Source organism: Python bivittatus, unplaced genomic scaffold (assembly GCF_059951505.1).
Source record: "Python bivittatus isolate LINGU-HERP-01145 unplaced genomic scaffold, Pbiv_v1 ctg000340_np1212, whole genome shotgun sequence".
NCBI lineage: Eukaryota > Metazoa > Chordata > Lepidosauria > Squamata > Pythonidae > Python > Python bivittatus.
Genome location: NW_028277056.1, coordinates 10,513,545 through 10,529,366, shown reverse-complemented (window position 1 = coordinate 10,529,366; position 15,822 = coordinate 10,513,545). Strand labels below are relative to the sequence as shown.

Sequence of the window (15,822 nt, the reverse complement as noted above, 5' to 3'; positions counted from 1 at the left end):
ATGCTTCCAAAGTTTCTTTTTGCATTCCTTATTATTACCTTACCCTTTTTTGACCAGTGTCTGCTCCTTTCTGTTAGAACTTGTTTTCCACTTCCTGAATAAAGCTCTCTTAACTTTGATAGCTTTATATATAGGATTTCTAGAAGCCATGCTGGGTTCATCCTTCATTTAATTGACACATTGTAGAACGGGACATCTGTGAGGTTGGATTGGGGCAAAAAATCAAGATGGCAGCTCTAACCATCCAATTGAAGCCCCGCCCTCTTTTTGTATGCATCATGCATGCAACATATGTAAAAATGGGGTGTTGCATGCACAATGCATACAAAAAGGGGAAGGGGCTTCAACCCCAAAGATGCCCCCGTTCCACAATATGTCAGTTAAATCCAGGAAGACCCAGCAGGGGGGAGTTATAAAATAAAGGAAGTAATGAAAAAAGAGATTAACTTTTGGTTTTTAATTGGGTTTTAAAGCGGGGGGTATTGTGTTTGTTATTGAATTCCGTATTTTGTTTCCTGGTTGTGTTATTTGCTTGTTTTAATTATGCGAGCCACCCAGAGTAACAAATGTGAGATGGGCAGCTATACAAATAAATAAATTTTTAAAAGAAGAAAAGAGGAGCATTTTTTGTTCATAATTCCTGGAGATTATTTAAAACCACAATAAATGAACTCAAGTAGAATGCATTCCATAACAAAGCCATCCTTGGGGGCAGGGGGTCAAAGTCAAGATGGCTTCTTGTTCATCAGTTCTTTTATTTTTGAGAAGTTTCCCCTTTTGTAGTCAAATGTGACTGTGTTGGACCCTGCTGGCAATTCCCCACTTGCATCTATGCTGATTGATTGATTACATGCCATCAAGTTGTTGTTGATTCTTAGCAACCACATAGATTAAATTTTCCCCATGAAAATCTCTCCCTATTCTGGTCCTTCAGCTTTTCCAATGGTGCACTCATCCCCACTGGAACATGATGGCTGGGGAATTCTGGGAGTTGAAGTCCACACATCTTAAAGTTGCCAAGGTTGAGAAACACTGTGCCACTAAATAAAATTGCATAAGAATAAACAAGGCCAGAACTTCAGACTTGAGTTTAGAATCTTAATATCTGACCATATTGTAATAAAAAAGGACTCCAGTGATAGGAACTGTATCATTTCCTCCCAAAGTCTGTCACCATTCCCAAACTGAACCTACAAAAGGTGTGTGCTTACATAACAACCTACATCATCTAAAGTCAACAGGTTAAAAAAAAAAGTCCTAGATACAGTTATCTTCCAGGCAAAAAGTTACCTTCCAGGTAAAACTCATCTTTTTAGGCAGTTTTTTTTTCTTTAACCAAGAAAAATGATCAACAAAGATATATTCAATCTCTTCCCACCTGCCCAAACCAATTCTAAAGGATATGGAGATTTTTCTCAACATCAGGTTAATCTTACACTTTAAGACATCAGAGCTTTTCTTTATGGACAGGGAGAGCAAGGAGTTTCATGGGAAACTTTATATAGAAAAATGCCATTGGCTTCAGCTCGGATTGAGCGGATCTTTTAGCAGGAGTGTATTAATTATCTTTAATCTTTAATCCACTAAAAGGCATAACATATACAAAGTTAGTCACGATGTCATCAAGTTCCAATTGAAGTAGGGTTGAACTGAGAACTATCAACAGCTTGGGGGTGTGCAGCAAATCATAGTGTTTCTTTCAGAGTCCCAGCTGCAGCTGTCATGGTGAAGGCAGCAATGGAGATCTGCCTCTTAACTTCTTCCCAGGCTTTCTGTTGCTCTGCCTTATTATCAATGTCAAACAGGGCATCATAGATCCCAGGAAAGGACACTCCAGCATACTTGTTGTGACTGTTTGGAGCAAAGATGATGTGTCTAGAAAAAGGCAGCAATGTCAATTGTCCATTGGAATCACAATATTTAGAGCAGAAGTTGTCAAGGTTTGAAATAAATCAGCTTTCTCCAAACTGCTGCCTTAAAAACATTAAGAAGAACTTTATTGGATCACGCCAAAGACCCATCTAGTCTTGCATTCTGTGTCACATAATGAACAACCAGATGCATTCAGGAAGCTAACAGGATTGGACTGGGAGGTGAAAGATATCTTTTTAAGAAGATCTTAAGATTTGTTTTTAAGAAGTAGTTCAAAGATTAGGAGCCACTAATAGCCCTCTCCTCCATGAATGTATCTGCTCTCCATACATCAACTGACCATCTCTATATCTGATAGCATGACCTCCATGGTTTATTTAGACTTTGTTATCTTTGGGGCAAATATCTGGACTCATTTCCAAACAAATCCAACATGACATGATGGACAGGGCAATTTGTTGTTAGTTAAAAACTTTGCATTGCTCAGATTTTTCATATGTGCTTACACAGTGAACGAAATCCAACTTGCTTGTAAAGTAAGTGAGAATTGGAGTGACCAGTTCATAGAAGTCATGGGGATCAGTGGCTATTAGCTTTGATGGAAGTGTGAAAGCCTTTGAAGGCCATCAGCTGGCAGGGCAGTGGGCTTCTGTATGCAGTTGGTTGGTCACTGTGAAAACAGACCATTGGACTATTCTTATGAAAACTAAGGACTTTTAAGGTGGACGATGGAAAAGAAGGTTGACATATATTTTTTCTCCTTACCTATAAAATGGTCTGCCAGGCAATCCAAGAGGATCAATAAATGCTCTTTCCAAGAACATCAACTGATCATTCCAAGATCTTACTTTGATTGGGCTGGAAATTAGACAATTGAAATAACAATGTTAGAGGAAGTATGACATGACTCTTATGAGCCCCCCTTTGGTGCCCATGTGAAACCAATTGTGATCTGGAACCACATGAAGCCAATTCCACAGTCTTTTGGAAGCCCAGTAAAGGTGACAGAAGAATACTTTAACTGGACTTTCTCAAGCTAGAGTTTGCATGGATCCCTTAAACTTCAATTAATATCAGGAGAAAGGAGGAAGTATTATCTGAATGCCCAGAAAATTAGGAGACTTACTTATTGATGTCCAGTAGTTTGAGTCTGCTGTGAAAGTCATTGGCAACTTCTGAAAATGTCTTTATGGAATCAAGAAGCAAGTCTGAAACAATGCAGAAGAAAAAAATGCTAAATAACAAGAATCTTACCTTTATTGTTTCCATAAAATTAGCTCAAGTGTAGAGAACCTGTGGCCCTCCAGATGTTGCATGACAACTCTCATAACCCTTATCATTGCCCTGTTATTTAGAGGTATGTAGTTCAGGATTTTCCATAATGGCCCAAGTGACTGGAGAATTGACAGTGCCCATATTGGGGAAGAATTTGCATTATGGCAAGAACCCCATGTTAACAAAAAGTAGGAAGAGGTCAACAACTGTCCACTCTAAGATAGTCTTAGTTTCACAATTCTTAACTGAAAAACAAAGGATAAGTAGTGTAAAGAAGACAAAAACATATGTGGAGCACATAACAGTTCTATACAGCATTCAGCAGCCAAATCATCTGCTTTGTTAAACCAAAGTAATTGTGTCAGCAGATGCTGATGAGCAAGGAGAAGATGAAGAGTGCATGACACAGTCTTTCCTGTACCCATTCGTTAACCTCCTGCCCTCAGGTGCAGTTGCTGCACTTGAGATAAGAGTTATCTGCAACTTTGTTCTTATTTTATGTACATGGAATTGGAAAGATGGATGGGAGTACCATTTTGTTAGAAGCAGCAATTATGGTTGGTCATGTTTGTGAGGTTAATAATTCTATTTTGGGGGATTGCCTCCAAGCCTGGGGATGATATATGGGAATCATTAATGGTTGCATTCTTCACTAGTGGCTCTCTCCATATTTTGTGGCACTGAGTTTCATGAAATGGTTTCATTTGTTTTTTCTGAATCTATTATTACCTTCATGGAATGACTCTAGATCTTTAGGACTTTCCTGAAACCACAGGAAAGGAGAAGGGCTAGGCCTTGATGCCCTGATCTTAACTATTATTTCTTGAGGCAGCTGTGTATTGGACGAAGTTATATCTGGAGGGTACCCAGTCGTGGTAACCTTTTGCTTCCCCAACATGCTTAACTGGAACAGTGAGGAGGTTATACTAAAAAAGTGATCAACTGACCCCCCAAAGCCCCAATGATACAAAGGTTGAAACACCTGCACCTAGCCAAGTCAGTCATTTTGCATACCTAACACTTCCAAAAAAAGAGTTGGAGAGAATGGGTAAAAAATTAAGTATCCTTCACATGGCTGCTATTGGGTTTCACCCAACAGGTAGGATTGGAGGCAAGTCCACAAGAACCTAAGATGTTCCAATAATTCATCTCTATTGAAGAAATGTTAGGAAGCTCAAACCAAAGCATTCTAGCAATTGCTGGGTTTCAAAAGCAAGCTCTGTTTATAAAAATAATCTCTAAACCCTTTGGGCCTATTCAGTGGATGACCTACCCTCTCTTTTGTATGGGAGGGCCAGTTTCCACTTGGCCCTTGTTTTTGCAATGGTCAGATTTGCTATCACGTTGTTTTTCATGGACTGCGTGAGAACTCACGCTCAGAACTAGGCTGAAGGAATCAGTGAGGAATGCTGCGTATTATTGAAGGCCCTACCTTGACACTGGAGTTTCTCCTACTTACCTAATGATACATTGTACGCTTCCATTGCTACCCGATGTTTCATAGTTATATTGTAAAGGATACCAACATAGCTATTAAGCGCCATGGCGTAATCTCTGCAGTTGAAGGGGAGGATGACCTCATTAGCCAACTCAAATACCAGCCCTCCTCGCACTTGGGCCACGGCTAGGTGGTTCTTAAAAGTCGGGTCATAAAACTTTTCCACAATCTCGTATGTCTCATAGACACTGTGATAAACTGGGTAGCTGCTGAACTTGTCCACTTTCTGGAAAGAAAGGTGTGAGCATAAGTGGGCTTCATTTTTGTAATTCAACTATTTTTGTACACAAAGAAGTTGGGCACAATGTGTTGAACACAAAAAGAAGTTGGGTTAACAGCATAAAATTCCTATGTTCACAGATCCGTCCAAAGAGATAAAATACATCGTGGCTGAACTTGATGGCCTGGATTGCAAACATGCTAAAATGGATAATCAGATGCATTACAACTGAATTTATATTTCAGTTGCATTGGATTGCATTAATTAAATTATTTCCCAGGGTTTAATCCTCTGCCCTTTGCAAATGATAAATTGCTGGGGATTTGTAGATGACCTTAATCTAGATTAGTGTTTCTCAACCTTGGCAACTTTAAGATGTGTGGACTTCAACTCTCAGAATTCCCCAGCAGCAATTTATCATTAAATAAAGAATCTTTGATTTAGATGCTCAGAAGGATACAGCTAAAACCCCTCCATGTTACTTCACAGATCTGTTTTACAGGCCTCCATAATATCACTTCTGACACACTGAGAAAAGCATTCATATTAGCAAAGTTAAACTCCTTACCTTCTGTTCTGATAGAGGGAAAGGTTAGCAATACTGTATCCCCATTTTGGAACATTTTTGTATTTGCCCAGAGTCTACTATTGAGTCCTTTGCTCACATTTTATGAAAATTGACAGGCAGCGCTTCAGTATCTCACTTTTTAACAATTGCACCAGTTAGCCAAAAGTGGAAATTGTTCATTTCCTACCTTCAGACTTTTTACTGAAGTTTTCCAGGAATGCAGCCTGTTCTGCTCAATTGCTATAGCTACTAGGCATTGGGCTTAGTTTTTATTTTAGAGCAGTGTTTTTCAAACTTGGCAACTTTAAGATGTACAGACTTCAACTCCCAGAATTCCCCAGCCAACTCCCAGACTTCAAGTCCCAGAATTCCTCTTGCTGGCTGCGGTACTCTGGAAGTTAAAGTCTGCACTCTTAAAGTTGCCAAGTCTGAGAAACACTAGGATTATGTGAGCGAGATGATTTTCTCCAGTCTCCCTTTGTTATGTTGCTTCTTTTACTCTGCATTATATTGTCTTTTTAATATATTTATTTACTTGTTTGTTATTTCTTTCCTTATTACTGGGCCTTTGACTGTAAATCAATAAAGCAAAGTGTAAGAAAAGTGACTTAGTAAGCAGCTTTCAAGATCTTTAATGAGTCTTGCTCCTTTTATAGCCAGATGGCATATGGTGAGACCCAAATCATGTTTTTCCTAGTAGAGTATCACCTTGGGCTTTCAATCAGTTTTTTGCAAATGGGGTTCTGGATTGTTCAGTTTGACATGAGAAAGTCCATCTGTTTCTATTGGAATTAAATCCTTAGATAATCTGCATTTTCTGAATAATTGGGAAATACTTGAGATAAGAAAAATGGACTTTCCCTGGTAGGTTTTGTCTTTTAAGTGGAGAGATTTGAGATTCTCTGGATGGAATGTTTGCGGCTTTCTTGTTTCGGCATTCGAACAATGTATTGGACTGCCTCTCCCATAATCTACAGCCAAAATCTGGAAAATCTAGGCTGCAGAAGGCAGTTTCAGCTGGATTTATGCATGCTATCCTTTGAACAGAGAGCTAGTTTGGTGTAGTAGTTGAGGAAGCAGGCTAGAAACTGGGGGACCATGAGTTCTAGTCCTGTTTTGGGCATAAAGCCAGCTGGGTGACTTTGGGCTAGTCACTCTCTCTCAACCCTAGGAAAGAGGCAAGGGCAAACCACTTCCAAGATCTTGCCAAGAAACCTGCAGGGAATAGTCCTGGTAATCACCAGGATTCAACACTGACTCGAAGCCCCCCCCTCCCAAAAATATTGAACACACTTACAAAGTTTTTAGTGTAACGGGCTCTACCAGAAGCAATTCCCAACCTCTGAAAAAAGACTTCAAAATCATTGCCAGAACCCAGCTTGTTGATCCTGTTGGAAAGAACATAGGGAGGGGAAGGGGAACAAATTGTGTAAGAAATTATAAAATTATTATTTCAATGTGAGACACTAGAGATCTCAAATAGTTTCTGTACAATTATCTATATCTGCTCCAGCTCCAGCTCCAGGTCCTTCCTTCTTTCTTTTTTCCCTTTACATGCCTATTTTTATCATTTACAGAAGAAAGTGGAGAAAGAGACTGGATATTCCAGTGAATAGGTCAGAGTCAGAGGGAAAGTTGGAGGCATACCCACACATGTTCTGAAACGTGTGTGGAGGGACAAACTTTCCCTGCCAAGATGAAGAACCTTGCCTGAGCAATGGATCTACACAACTTTTCTGCCATGAGGATCATGTAGGAGAGATACTCAGTTGCTTTCTATCTTGCTGGGCTTACAGAACATGTCCCAGTATATCTGGAACTTCACTTTTGTATTTGCATCCTCAGCTGCTACAAAAAAATCCACCCCCTTCTCTGCAAGGCAACCCAGTCTCTGATTTCCACTTTCCCCAGTTTGGCATTTACCTCGGGAAGCCTTTATGTTCAGTTGATGGACTTTTTTCATTCCAGCTTTCAAAAAGAGATTTGCCTTCATATCCTTCGTCAGGGCTTGGTATCTACAAAGATATATTTTGTGTTCTTGAAATGTAGAAGAAAGAGATGACGTACCATCACTACTAGCCTTTTTCATGAAGCAAATTGGGGGCATGAACATAGCACCTGTCTGCAGCCACATGATCCCAGGAAAAGGGATACTGTTGTTTCAACATGTCACAAACAGGCACTTCATTTGCATTCCCGGGTGCTCCAAAACACTTTTTGGAGACTGAATCTGAAGTGCTGTGTAGCTTTAATGGTCTAAATGGGAAATGTACAATATAGCCTTTCTCAACTGGCTTACTCCAGTTATATTATACAACTTCCACAATGCCCAGGGGTGACATTTTGGAATCAAACACATCCAAAGAACATCAGACTGGAGGAGGCTGGTGTCTGACATAACATGCTCTTGTAAAGACACAGATTGTTGGCCACAAGCTTTCTTCCTTACTTAATCATGTAGGCAATCTTATACGAAATTAGACTTGCTGATACTGGCATGCCTAAGCTACTGGCTTCTGTGCACTGTCATTATTCAAACCACATGATCCTTATTTTTCAATGTACCATGCTATTTACATACCTAAGAGAAAAGTGGTTGGTTTTAATTATTGTTATTCAGGAAGACCTTCATTTCTCAAACAAAGTTTGAGCTCAACTGAAAATCACACTCAACCTTATGATTTGGACATACAGTATTTGTCCAATCTAGAAGGATATTCCTTCTAGACCAGTGTTTCTCAACCTGGGGAACTTTAATTCCCAGAATTCCCCAGCCACCATAAATGGTGGTCTTTTCTTTGATGGAAATATTTGAACAGAAGTAGAGAGTTATCAGGCAGGGATGCTATACTTCTCTTATGCATTTAGAGCAGGAAAGAGGCTAAGATGACTATGGTGCAGTCAGGAATGTCTGAAAGGTGTGAAAAAAAAAATCAGTTTTTATACCACACCCTCCAGACAACCCTAGTTGTAGTGATTCAGGTGTTATCTAGGACCAGAAATCTACTCACGCTTTCCTTCAGCTCAATGTACCTCACAGGGTTGCTATTTATATCTAGGACCTTTACAACCCAAGAAACTAGGGAGGGTCCCTTCTGAGATGTTTGCTATGCCCATATTCCTGTTGTGATGGGCTAAGCTGCCTTTTATCTGACTGTTGGCCTGGCTGCAGCTCTTCCCCCTGTCTCCCAAGGTCATTCCCACATACCATTATGAGTCCCTTCTGAAATGCTTCCCATGCTTTTCTCCCACCTGCAGACTGAGCTGCCTCTTATTAGACTGTTGTCTAGGCTGCAGATTTTCCTCCTGTCTCCCAAGGTCATTCCCACATACCATTGTACACAGCCATCTGTAGTTTAGCAAGCTTCTAGGGAAATGACAAATGCTACAGTCCAAGGCATCTGGAGTATATCAGTAAACAAAGTTGCCTACAGTATAATATATAGATATATATGTATTAAAGAGCTTTGTGAAACCTCATGAAAAAGAAGGGGTGCTGACATTTTCAGCAGTGTATCAATAAAAGAATGTGCAAATGGGATCCAAAACATCTGGGAAGCCAGAGATGCCCATCTCTGTGGTAGACAGTAGGAACCAGGATGAACCCAATTAGACTGTAGATGTGAAGCTCCCAAGAACCTCACTGAGAACCACTCTGAATTCCCCTCCAAAACAACTATAAAATATTGATCTGTGATGTCAGAGGATATATGTCCCTGTTTTACCTCTTTAGTTAGATTGTATACCAGGCTATGCATCAATGGGGTACAGTCAACTCGAAGGGTATAGTTGCCTGAAAGAAAAGGACAGTATCTTTACTGTCTTTTAGGAGGCATCTTTTTAAAGAAATTATTTGTATTTGGGGGGAAACCTAACCAACATATTTTGAATGTGGGCATCTACTATCCTTATGTTCCTTAAAAAATAAAAATGCTTTTGGATTTTAGGGTAAATGAAATGTATCTCTGTAACGGCATACAAGTTTCTGTAGTTGTAAAGAGTTGTATCAAAAATGGTTGAACTGGTTGGATAAGTTTAGCTTATTAGATTTCCTTTGGCTATGAATTCCATACAAGAATTTAGATACCTTATGCTTTACTAGAAATGTAATGGGAGAGAAAAGAAGTGTAGTCCTTAAGATGTGGCTTCTTGTGACATTTTAACCTGCATATTCAATAAGTAATCTTTAGGGCAGTGTTTCTCAACCTCTGTAACTTTAAGTCATTCAGACTTCAACTCCCAGAATTTCCCTAGCCAGCATGCTGGCTGGGGGAATTCTGGGAGTTGAAGTCCGCACAACTTAAAGTTACAGAGGTTCAGAAACACTGATCTAGATATTACCATTAATTTTAATGGATCATAAAATATGTGAAAGAATGCTTCAGAGCTGGATTAAACCGTTTTGCAAAAGACAAGGTATCATCCATCTTCACCAGCTGACACCTTCTACATACCAAAACCAACAGTGTGGCAGCTGAACTTTACCTTAAGACAGCTCTACCTTAGCAAGCTAGCTTCAGAAAGCAAGTCACGCAGCATACACAGCTCTGTTCTCCAACAGAGGAAAATGGTTGAGAGGAATAATCAGGAGGAATAGTTAGGGATATATCTGCCATTGATGTCATGTCCTCACTTTGGCCAAAAAGAGGGCTGTCTCTGAACTGTTTCCATGGCCCAGATAAGCCTCTCTCTGCTGACCACAAACAGAGGGCAAACAAGGAAAACTTATCTCCTTGAAGATTTGCTTCCCAAAAGTATTTCCCAATCATAGACAGTCTACAGAGCTGAGAGAAACCCCTGGCCTGAGCAAACCCCACTGATCTCATATTCTTATCTAAATTCTGTAAAATAACATCAACTGAAATCCAATCTCAGACCCACGAGAAGGAAGGTTTGGCATGTTCAGAAGTTGCAAGCACTTTGACCATTGTTTACCCACTAAATTCCAGAAATGATCAGTCACAAGGTGTGTTTTACCTTCTATAGAGGAATCAGCATTGATATAGGCCACACCCCGCTGTTGTAGTAGTTTGACATTTTCCTACAGTGGAAAAGAGGAATTAAAAGCTAATTCAGATTAGTGTTATTTTTACATGATTCAATAAATGAATATTCTATGAATGCAATTATTTTAATTTTTAATAGGGTAATTATAGATAAACATTTACAAACAAAGCTGCTTTTGAGGTCCTCCATAATTTTGAAAAGTGGGAAGGGGTCCTGAGAGCAAAAAGGTTTAAGAAACACTGTGTTAGAGGAACTGAGATGAGCATTCACACTGTAGAAGGTACAAATGTATGAGATAGGGAGTTATTCCAAGTCACTTTCTGCCCTGATAGACCTATTCTTGTCAGGGTGGGGACCCTTAGCAGACCCTCTCTGCATGTTTGGGCTGGACAAAGACTGAGTCTGCAAAAGCTGTGTCTATCATAAGTATGTGTCCCTTTTCTACCAAAGGGTTTGCCGGGTACCTTATGGAATCTGAACCAGACTTTCCAGGCACCCTTCAGAAGTTTTAAACTACATTCCCCAACATCTAAAGCCAACAGGGAAGCTGGCTGTTAGAGTGAGATCCTAGTGAATGTTGTGGTGTAATGTGCTGGAGAGCTCCAGATTGAGAAAGATTGGTCGATGTTGATGTGTTTTAGCAACAGGGCACTTGTGACCCCACTAGCAGCTACGTAGCACCAATGATCTCCATAAGGAGGACTCCACTAGCTGGATTGTGAGTGAAAACAAATGAGATATGAATTGAACGTATCTATAATAAGATGATTAGTGTCCCCAGGGGAGAGTGAGCAGGGCCAACAAGTGGCTGGAAGGAAGGAAAGATTTTCTCTCTATTCTGCATTTCCAGTGAAAATCCACCCCACCTCCTTCCTACAAAGCAGTATTAATTCCAGGAGGGAAGAGTTTTCACTGGATTGCAACAAGGGGAAGGAAGGATTGATTCCTCTCTTTACACCTACTGTTTATCTCTGCTCTCCTCTTACTGAAAAGCTACTACTTTATTCATCTAAAAGGCAGATGACTCTGATTTTAAGGAAACTCCTGCAAAAGGAATAGACCCAAAAGTCCTATAAACAAAGACAAAAATCCTCTAGAAAGGCCACCTTTATCTCTTGATTAGCCAAGGGCTGTTATTCCATATGAAATCAATTCTCCTTCTCCTTAATTCTCCTTGAGGGGCTTCTTGAAGATGTTGGGCTGTCCCCCATGACAGCATAAGGTTGGATTATAGATGGGTTTGAAAGATTCTTTCATAACAAATGTGCTCTTCTCCTACTCTTGAGCAAGGGAGTTCCATTCTGCATCATTTGAGTTACCTTCGAATGCTTCATTCCTACATATAAGACTAAAGAGGGATGCAGTGCAAGTAATGGGTCTTCCAACCGTTGGCAAGCACATCTACCAACATCCAGTTCACTAGGACGCTACTGCTACACAGAAATGAATAAAATAGGGATTTGGGTACTGTGCGTGGCTGTGTTTCAAGCATGTGCTTTTCAAAAATAGGTGGTAGCTGTTTTTGTCTGATCTAGAAAGCTAAGCAGGGCTATTTGGGAAGATGTGATCTTGTGGATAGACTAGGACATCAAAAAATGTCTTGGAAGAAGGAAATGGCAAATGGGTTTTGTATCATGCCAAGGCAACTGCTTGGCTGTCTCTGTGTAAATCATCAGGAGTGGAGCCCAACTTGCGGGCATCTCAACTTTAGCTATGCTAAAAGTCAACAGAAACAACAATTTTAGTTTGTTAAAATGTAATGCATAAGCAACCAGAATTTTAGGAATCATCCCTTTGATGGGATGAAATCTTGAATTCACTTCTGCGTCATAAAATGTCTATGTCATCATGGGCAATCTGCTATCTAAGCCTCAGCTTACCTCAACTGCAAATTAGGTTTAATGTTATCTACTTAATCAGGGTAGCCATAAGAATTTCTCAGCTGAATGCTTGGAATAACTTAAAGTGCTAAGCGTTATTAACTTTATTGATTTACCTCTGCCCACTCTGTTGATCCTATTAAGCCAAACTCCTCAGCATCCCAACTAGCAAAAATCACTGTCCTTCTGGGTCGCCAACCTATATTTATAATATTTAGAGCACCATTAGTGTAGTATTCAAAAATTAAGCATCACAGAGTGAAGCTAACACAAAAATATAATATTCTGCACCCCCCTCCCCTGGTTTTATTTCCCATTTGATTTTCAGCAGTCTATGAATAACAAGCAGCTACTTATAACTGGGATACAGTGGGGCAGTTTTCCCATTTAGCATCATGCCAAAACAAAAAAATCAAATATGTAGCCAATTAATCCAATTCTGTGCTAAGTAAATCTGAATTCTACAGTTTGCACGAGTGATATAAATTGGCTTTATGATTCTGTCCAGAGCAAATGCCAGTCAACTTCATGGAATGTAATTCAGAGTAGATACACATAAGACTCTACTCTTATCTAACCACAAATATGTGGAGTCCTTGGGAAACTGTCAGCATCCTAGACCAAGCTAAATCCAAAAATGCTAGGGAATTCCTGGAAGCTTGGCATTCAGACAAATCAGCCATCAATAGACACATAGAGATAAACCACATTTATACAACATTCAAAAGAGACAATAAAAAAGCTAAGAAGGAAAGTAAAAGACCAGAACACATCCCCTCCAGCAACCAACTCCCAGATAAGCAGGGATTAACTCCAGACAAACAAGCAGAAAATGATACCCTAATCAAGGAACTACCAAGGAGAAAACCACACCCCCACCAACACTGGCAGGGCAAGCTACTGTATATAAAGAGGGAGCAAACCCCACACTCAACAGCACTGATGATGTTACCTAGTTGGGTAATGAAACGTCTGCAAGCAAACAACCAAACTCAGAGAGCACCAAAGACTCCGCAGTTCAACCCTGAGCTAAATATATTCTCTTCTATTAGAACCAGGAATATGTCCTATGGAACTCAATGGGACTAATCTCTATGCTGATGTTTATAGGGTTGATTTTTTTTTTCGCTTTTTTGTCTTTGCTTTCTTGGGCTACTATTTCTGCGTAATGTATTCTAGAACAGTTATTCTGAATTCTAATTGCTATAGAATTTTTGCTTTTGGAGGCTGCGAATGTATATTTTGACTGAACACATATGGCAATGGAGACAGTTGAGAAAACTTTACATCATCATCATCATAGTAATATTGATGACAGAAAACATCCCAATATACTTTTCTTATATTTTTCTATACTGGATGCAGAGCTGCATCCCAAAAAACTGGTCTTTTAGCGTTATTTAGATTCCCTTTTTTAAATTGTTGCATGAGTGCATTATTTAGATGCATGATTTCAGTTAACTTAAAACATTTGACAGAAGACCAGACGTGCATCTACAGAGAAGCACACAATATCTCCCATCTTCTCTCTCAGTATTTCTCAGCCTCAGCAGCTTCAAGATGTGTGGACTTACCTTTCTGCTTCAGCTTCCCAAAACTTCGGACGATCTCATGAACAACAGCAGCTCCACTCTGGGGATCAATCCCACCAAACACCCAAGAATCACGGTGGCCACCCAGAATAACGTATCTATCTGGATCAAAAAGGATGAAAAAGCTTCACATTATGATAAGGAAGTTAGTAAAAGTTCACCAAAAGTGGCCTGGAAAGAGGTAAGCACAGGGCCACCATGAATCCTGACTTCAATTTTTAAAGAGATTTTAAAGAGATAATTAAATGAGAAGTTGGCACCTGGAGTAGGATTGACTTAATTTACAAGATCGCTTCTGGATTCCACTTCGGTTCCTATGCGTAACCTGAAGGCATCCATCAGTAGGGGTTAGGCTTTGGTTGCTCTCCATGCTAAGGGCAACTTGTTGCTGCCCTATGGAGGATCTTCTCAAGGACCACCCCATTCGTCCTGACTCACTTGACAGAGATACTCAACTGATAGCATTAAACTAGGCATTCAGGAGACTGAACTACCCACCCAAGAGATCAACAGACAAATTAATAGAGCCAGATCAATTTCCAGGAAGGGCCTATTAAAAGACAAATCACAGAAACAGAACAACAGAACACCATTGTTTGTCACCTACAGTTCATAGCTCAGGCCACCCAAATGCATTATTAATAAGTACAGCCCATACTGGACAATGACATGGCACTTTGTCAGGCACTTGGGTGAATACAGACAACCACCCAATCTGCAGACGATTCTCACAAGCAACAGGCAACCACAGGACAATAATGCTAACATGGGGACCAGACCCTGTGACAAGCCCTGCTGTCTACCTTGCCCCAACATTTACACCAACTGCCCCATCGTGGGCTCCAACAACCGCACACACAAGATTAAAGGTGTCTTCCCTTGCTCTTCTTCTAACGTGACGTATGCCATCATACGTCAATCCAAACCTCTTTGGATTCTATGTGGGACAAACAGATTAAACTTTCTGTAAAAGAATTAATAAATACAAGTCTGACTCAGGGACAAAACAATATCAAAGTATTTTAGCCTTCCCGGATGCTCTGATACAGATCTCAAAGTAGTCATTCTGGAAAAAAGAAACTTTAGCAGCACAGTTGAACAAAAGAGTGCTGAAGTGACAGACGTGAAAGGCGTCAGTCTATCTCAGAAGGTCTCAACACACACAATGGGCTTTTTAACACATTAGTACAATTGTTAGTTGATGAGGTATTTGTAATCTGACCGATGTGTAACCTACATCTACATAACTACCCTGTCTTCCTTTTCCTTTTCCTTTCCCCCACCCCAATTTACGTCCTAAATAATTTGTTGAAGTGTGCTATAGCTTATGAAAGCCTATGCCTTTTAATAAGATTTCTCAAGCTGAAATTAGCACCAACTCCTTCTGATTTTTGGCTCCCATAGACTAATACAGTTCTCCTCCTATGATATCAGAAATGGCCATATATTGTTGCTTTATACCTACTTTATTGTACTTCTGGCACCTAGCAAATACATTTTCCCCTCCCAGGCTTTTTAATATATTACACTGTGATATGTATACCGCAATATTTTCATTTTTTATGTCTGCTGTCATCGTTTTCTTATTTCTACATTGCAGTTAAATTGCTGTTTTCTTTAAATAAGCAAATCATGAATTAGACTGTTGCAAGCTACCCTGAGAAAACTTTGATGTGGAGGGTGGCAGAGATTTAAAAAAATAATTAAAAAATAAGCCCAATAGGCATTATTTGAACATAATAAGGTAGGGAAAGCATTTGAGCCTTTTCCAGAGAGAAGATGGGTTTTCGCATCATGTGTCCAAAGTGGAATAATTTGAGTCTGGTCATTTGTGCCTCGAGTGAGAACTCTGGGCTGATTTGTTCAATGATCCATCAGTTTGTTTTCTTGGCTGTCCATGGTATTCTCAG

General features: G+C 39.8%; 1 protein-coding gene across 1 annotated transcript in view; it reads right to left on the bottom strand.

The window, feature by feature from the left end:
* Positions 1-459: 459 nt before the first annotated feature.
* Positions 460-15,822, bottom strand: part of LOC103055697 (putative N-acetylated-alpha-linked acidic dipeptidase) — a 35,416-nt gene continuing 20,053 nt past the window's right edge. The window contains exons 10-19 of the mRNA XM_007435650.4: positions 13,895-14,014; positions 12,437-12,519; positions 10,411-10,474; positions 9,159-9,226; positions 7,357-7,448; positions 6,731-6,821; positions 4,607-4,871; positions 2,999-3,080; positions 2,638-2,730; positions 460-1,875 (exon numbers count right to left, since the gene is read on the bottom strand). Of these exons, the coding sequence (XP_007435712.2) occupies positions 1,686-1,875; positions 2,638-2,730; positions 2,999-3,080; positions 4,607-4,871; positions 6,731-6,821; positions 7,357-7,448; positions 9,159-9,226; positions 10,411-10,474; positions 12,437-12,519; positions 13,895-14,014 (1,148 nt within the window). The 3' untranslated portion in view covers positions 460-1,685. The remainder of the gene's footprint in view (positions 1,876-2,637; positions 2,731-2,998; positions 3,081-4,606; positions 4,872-6,730; positions 6,822-7,356; positions 7,449-9,158; positions 9,227-10,410; positions 10,475-12,436; positions 12,520-13,894; positions 14,015-15,822) is intronic.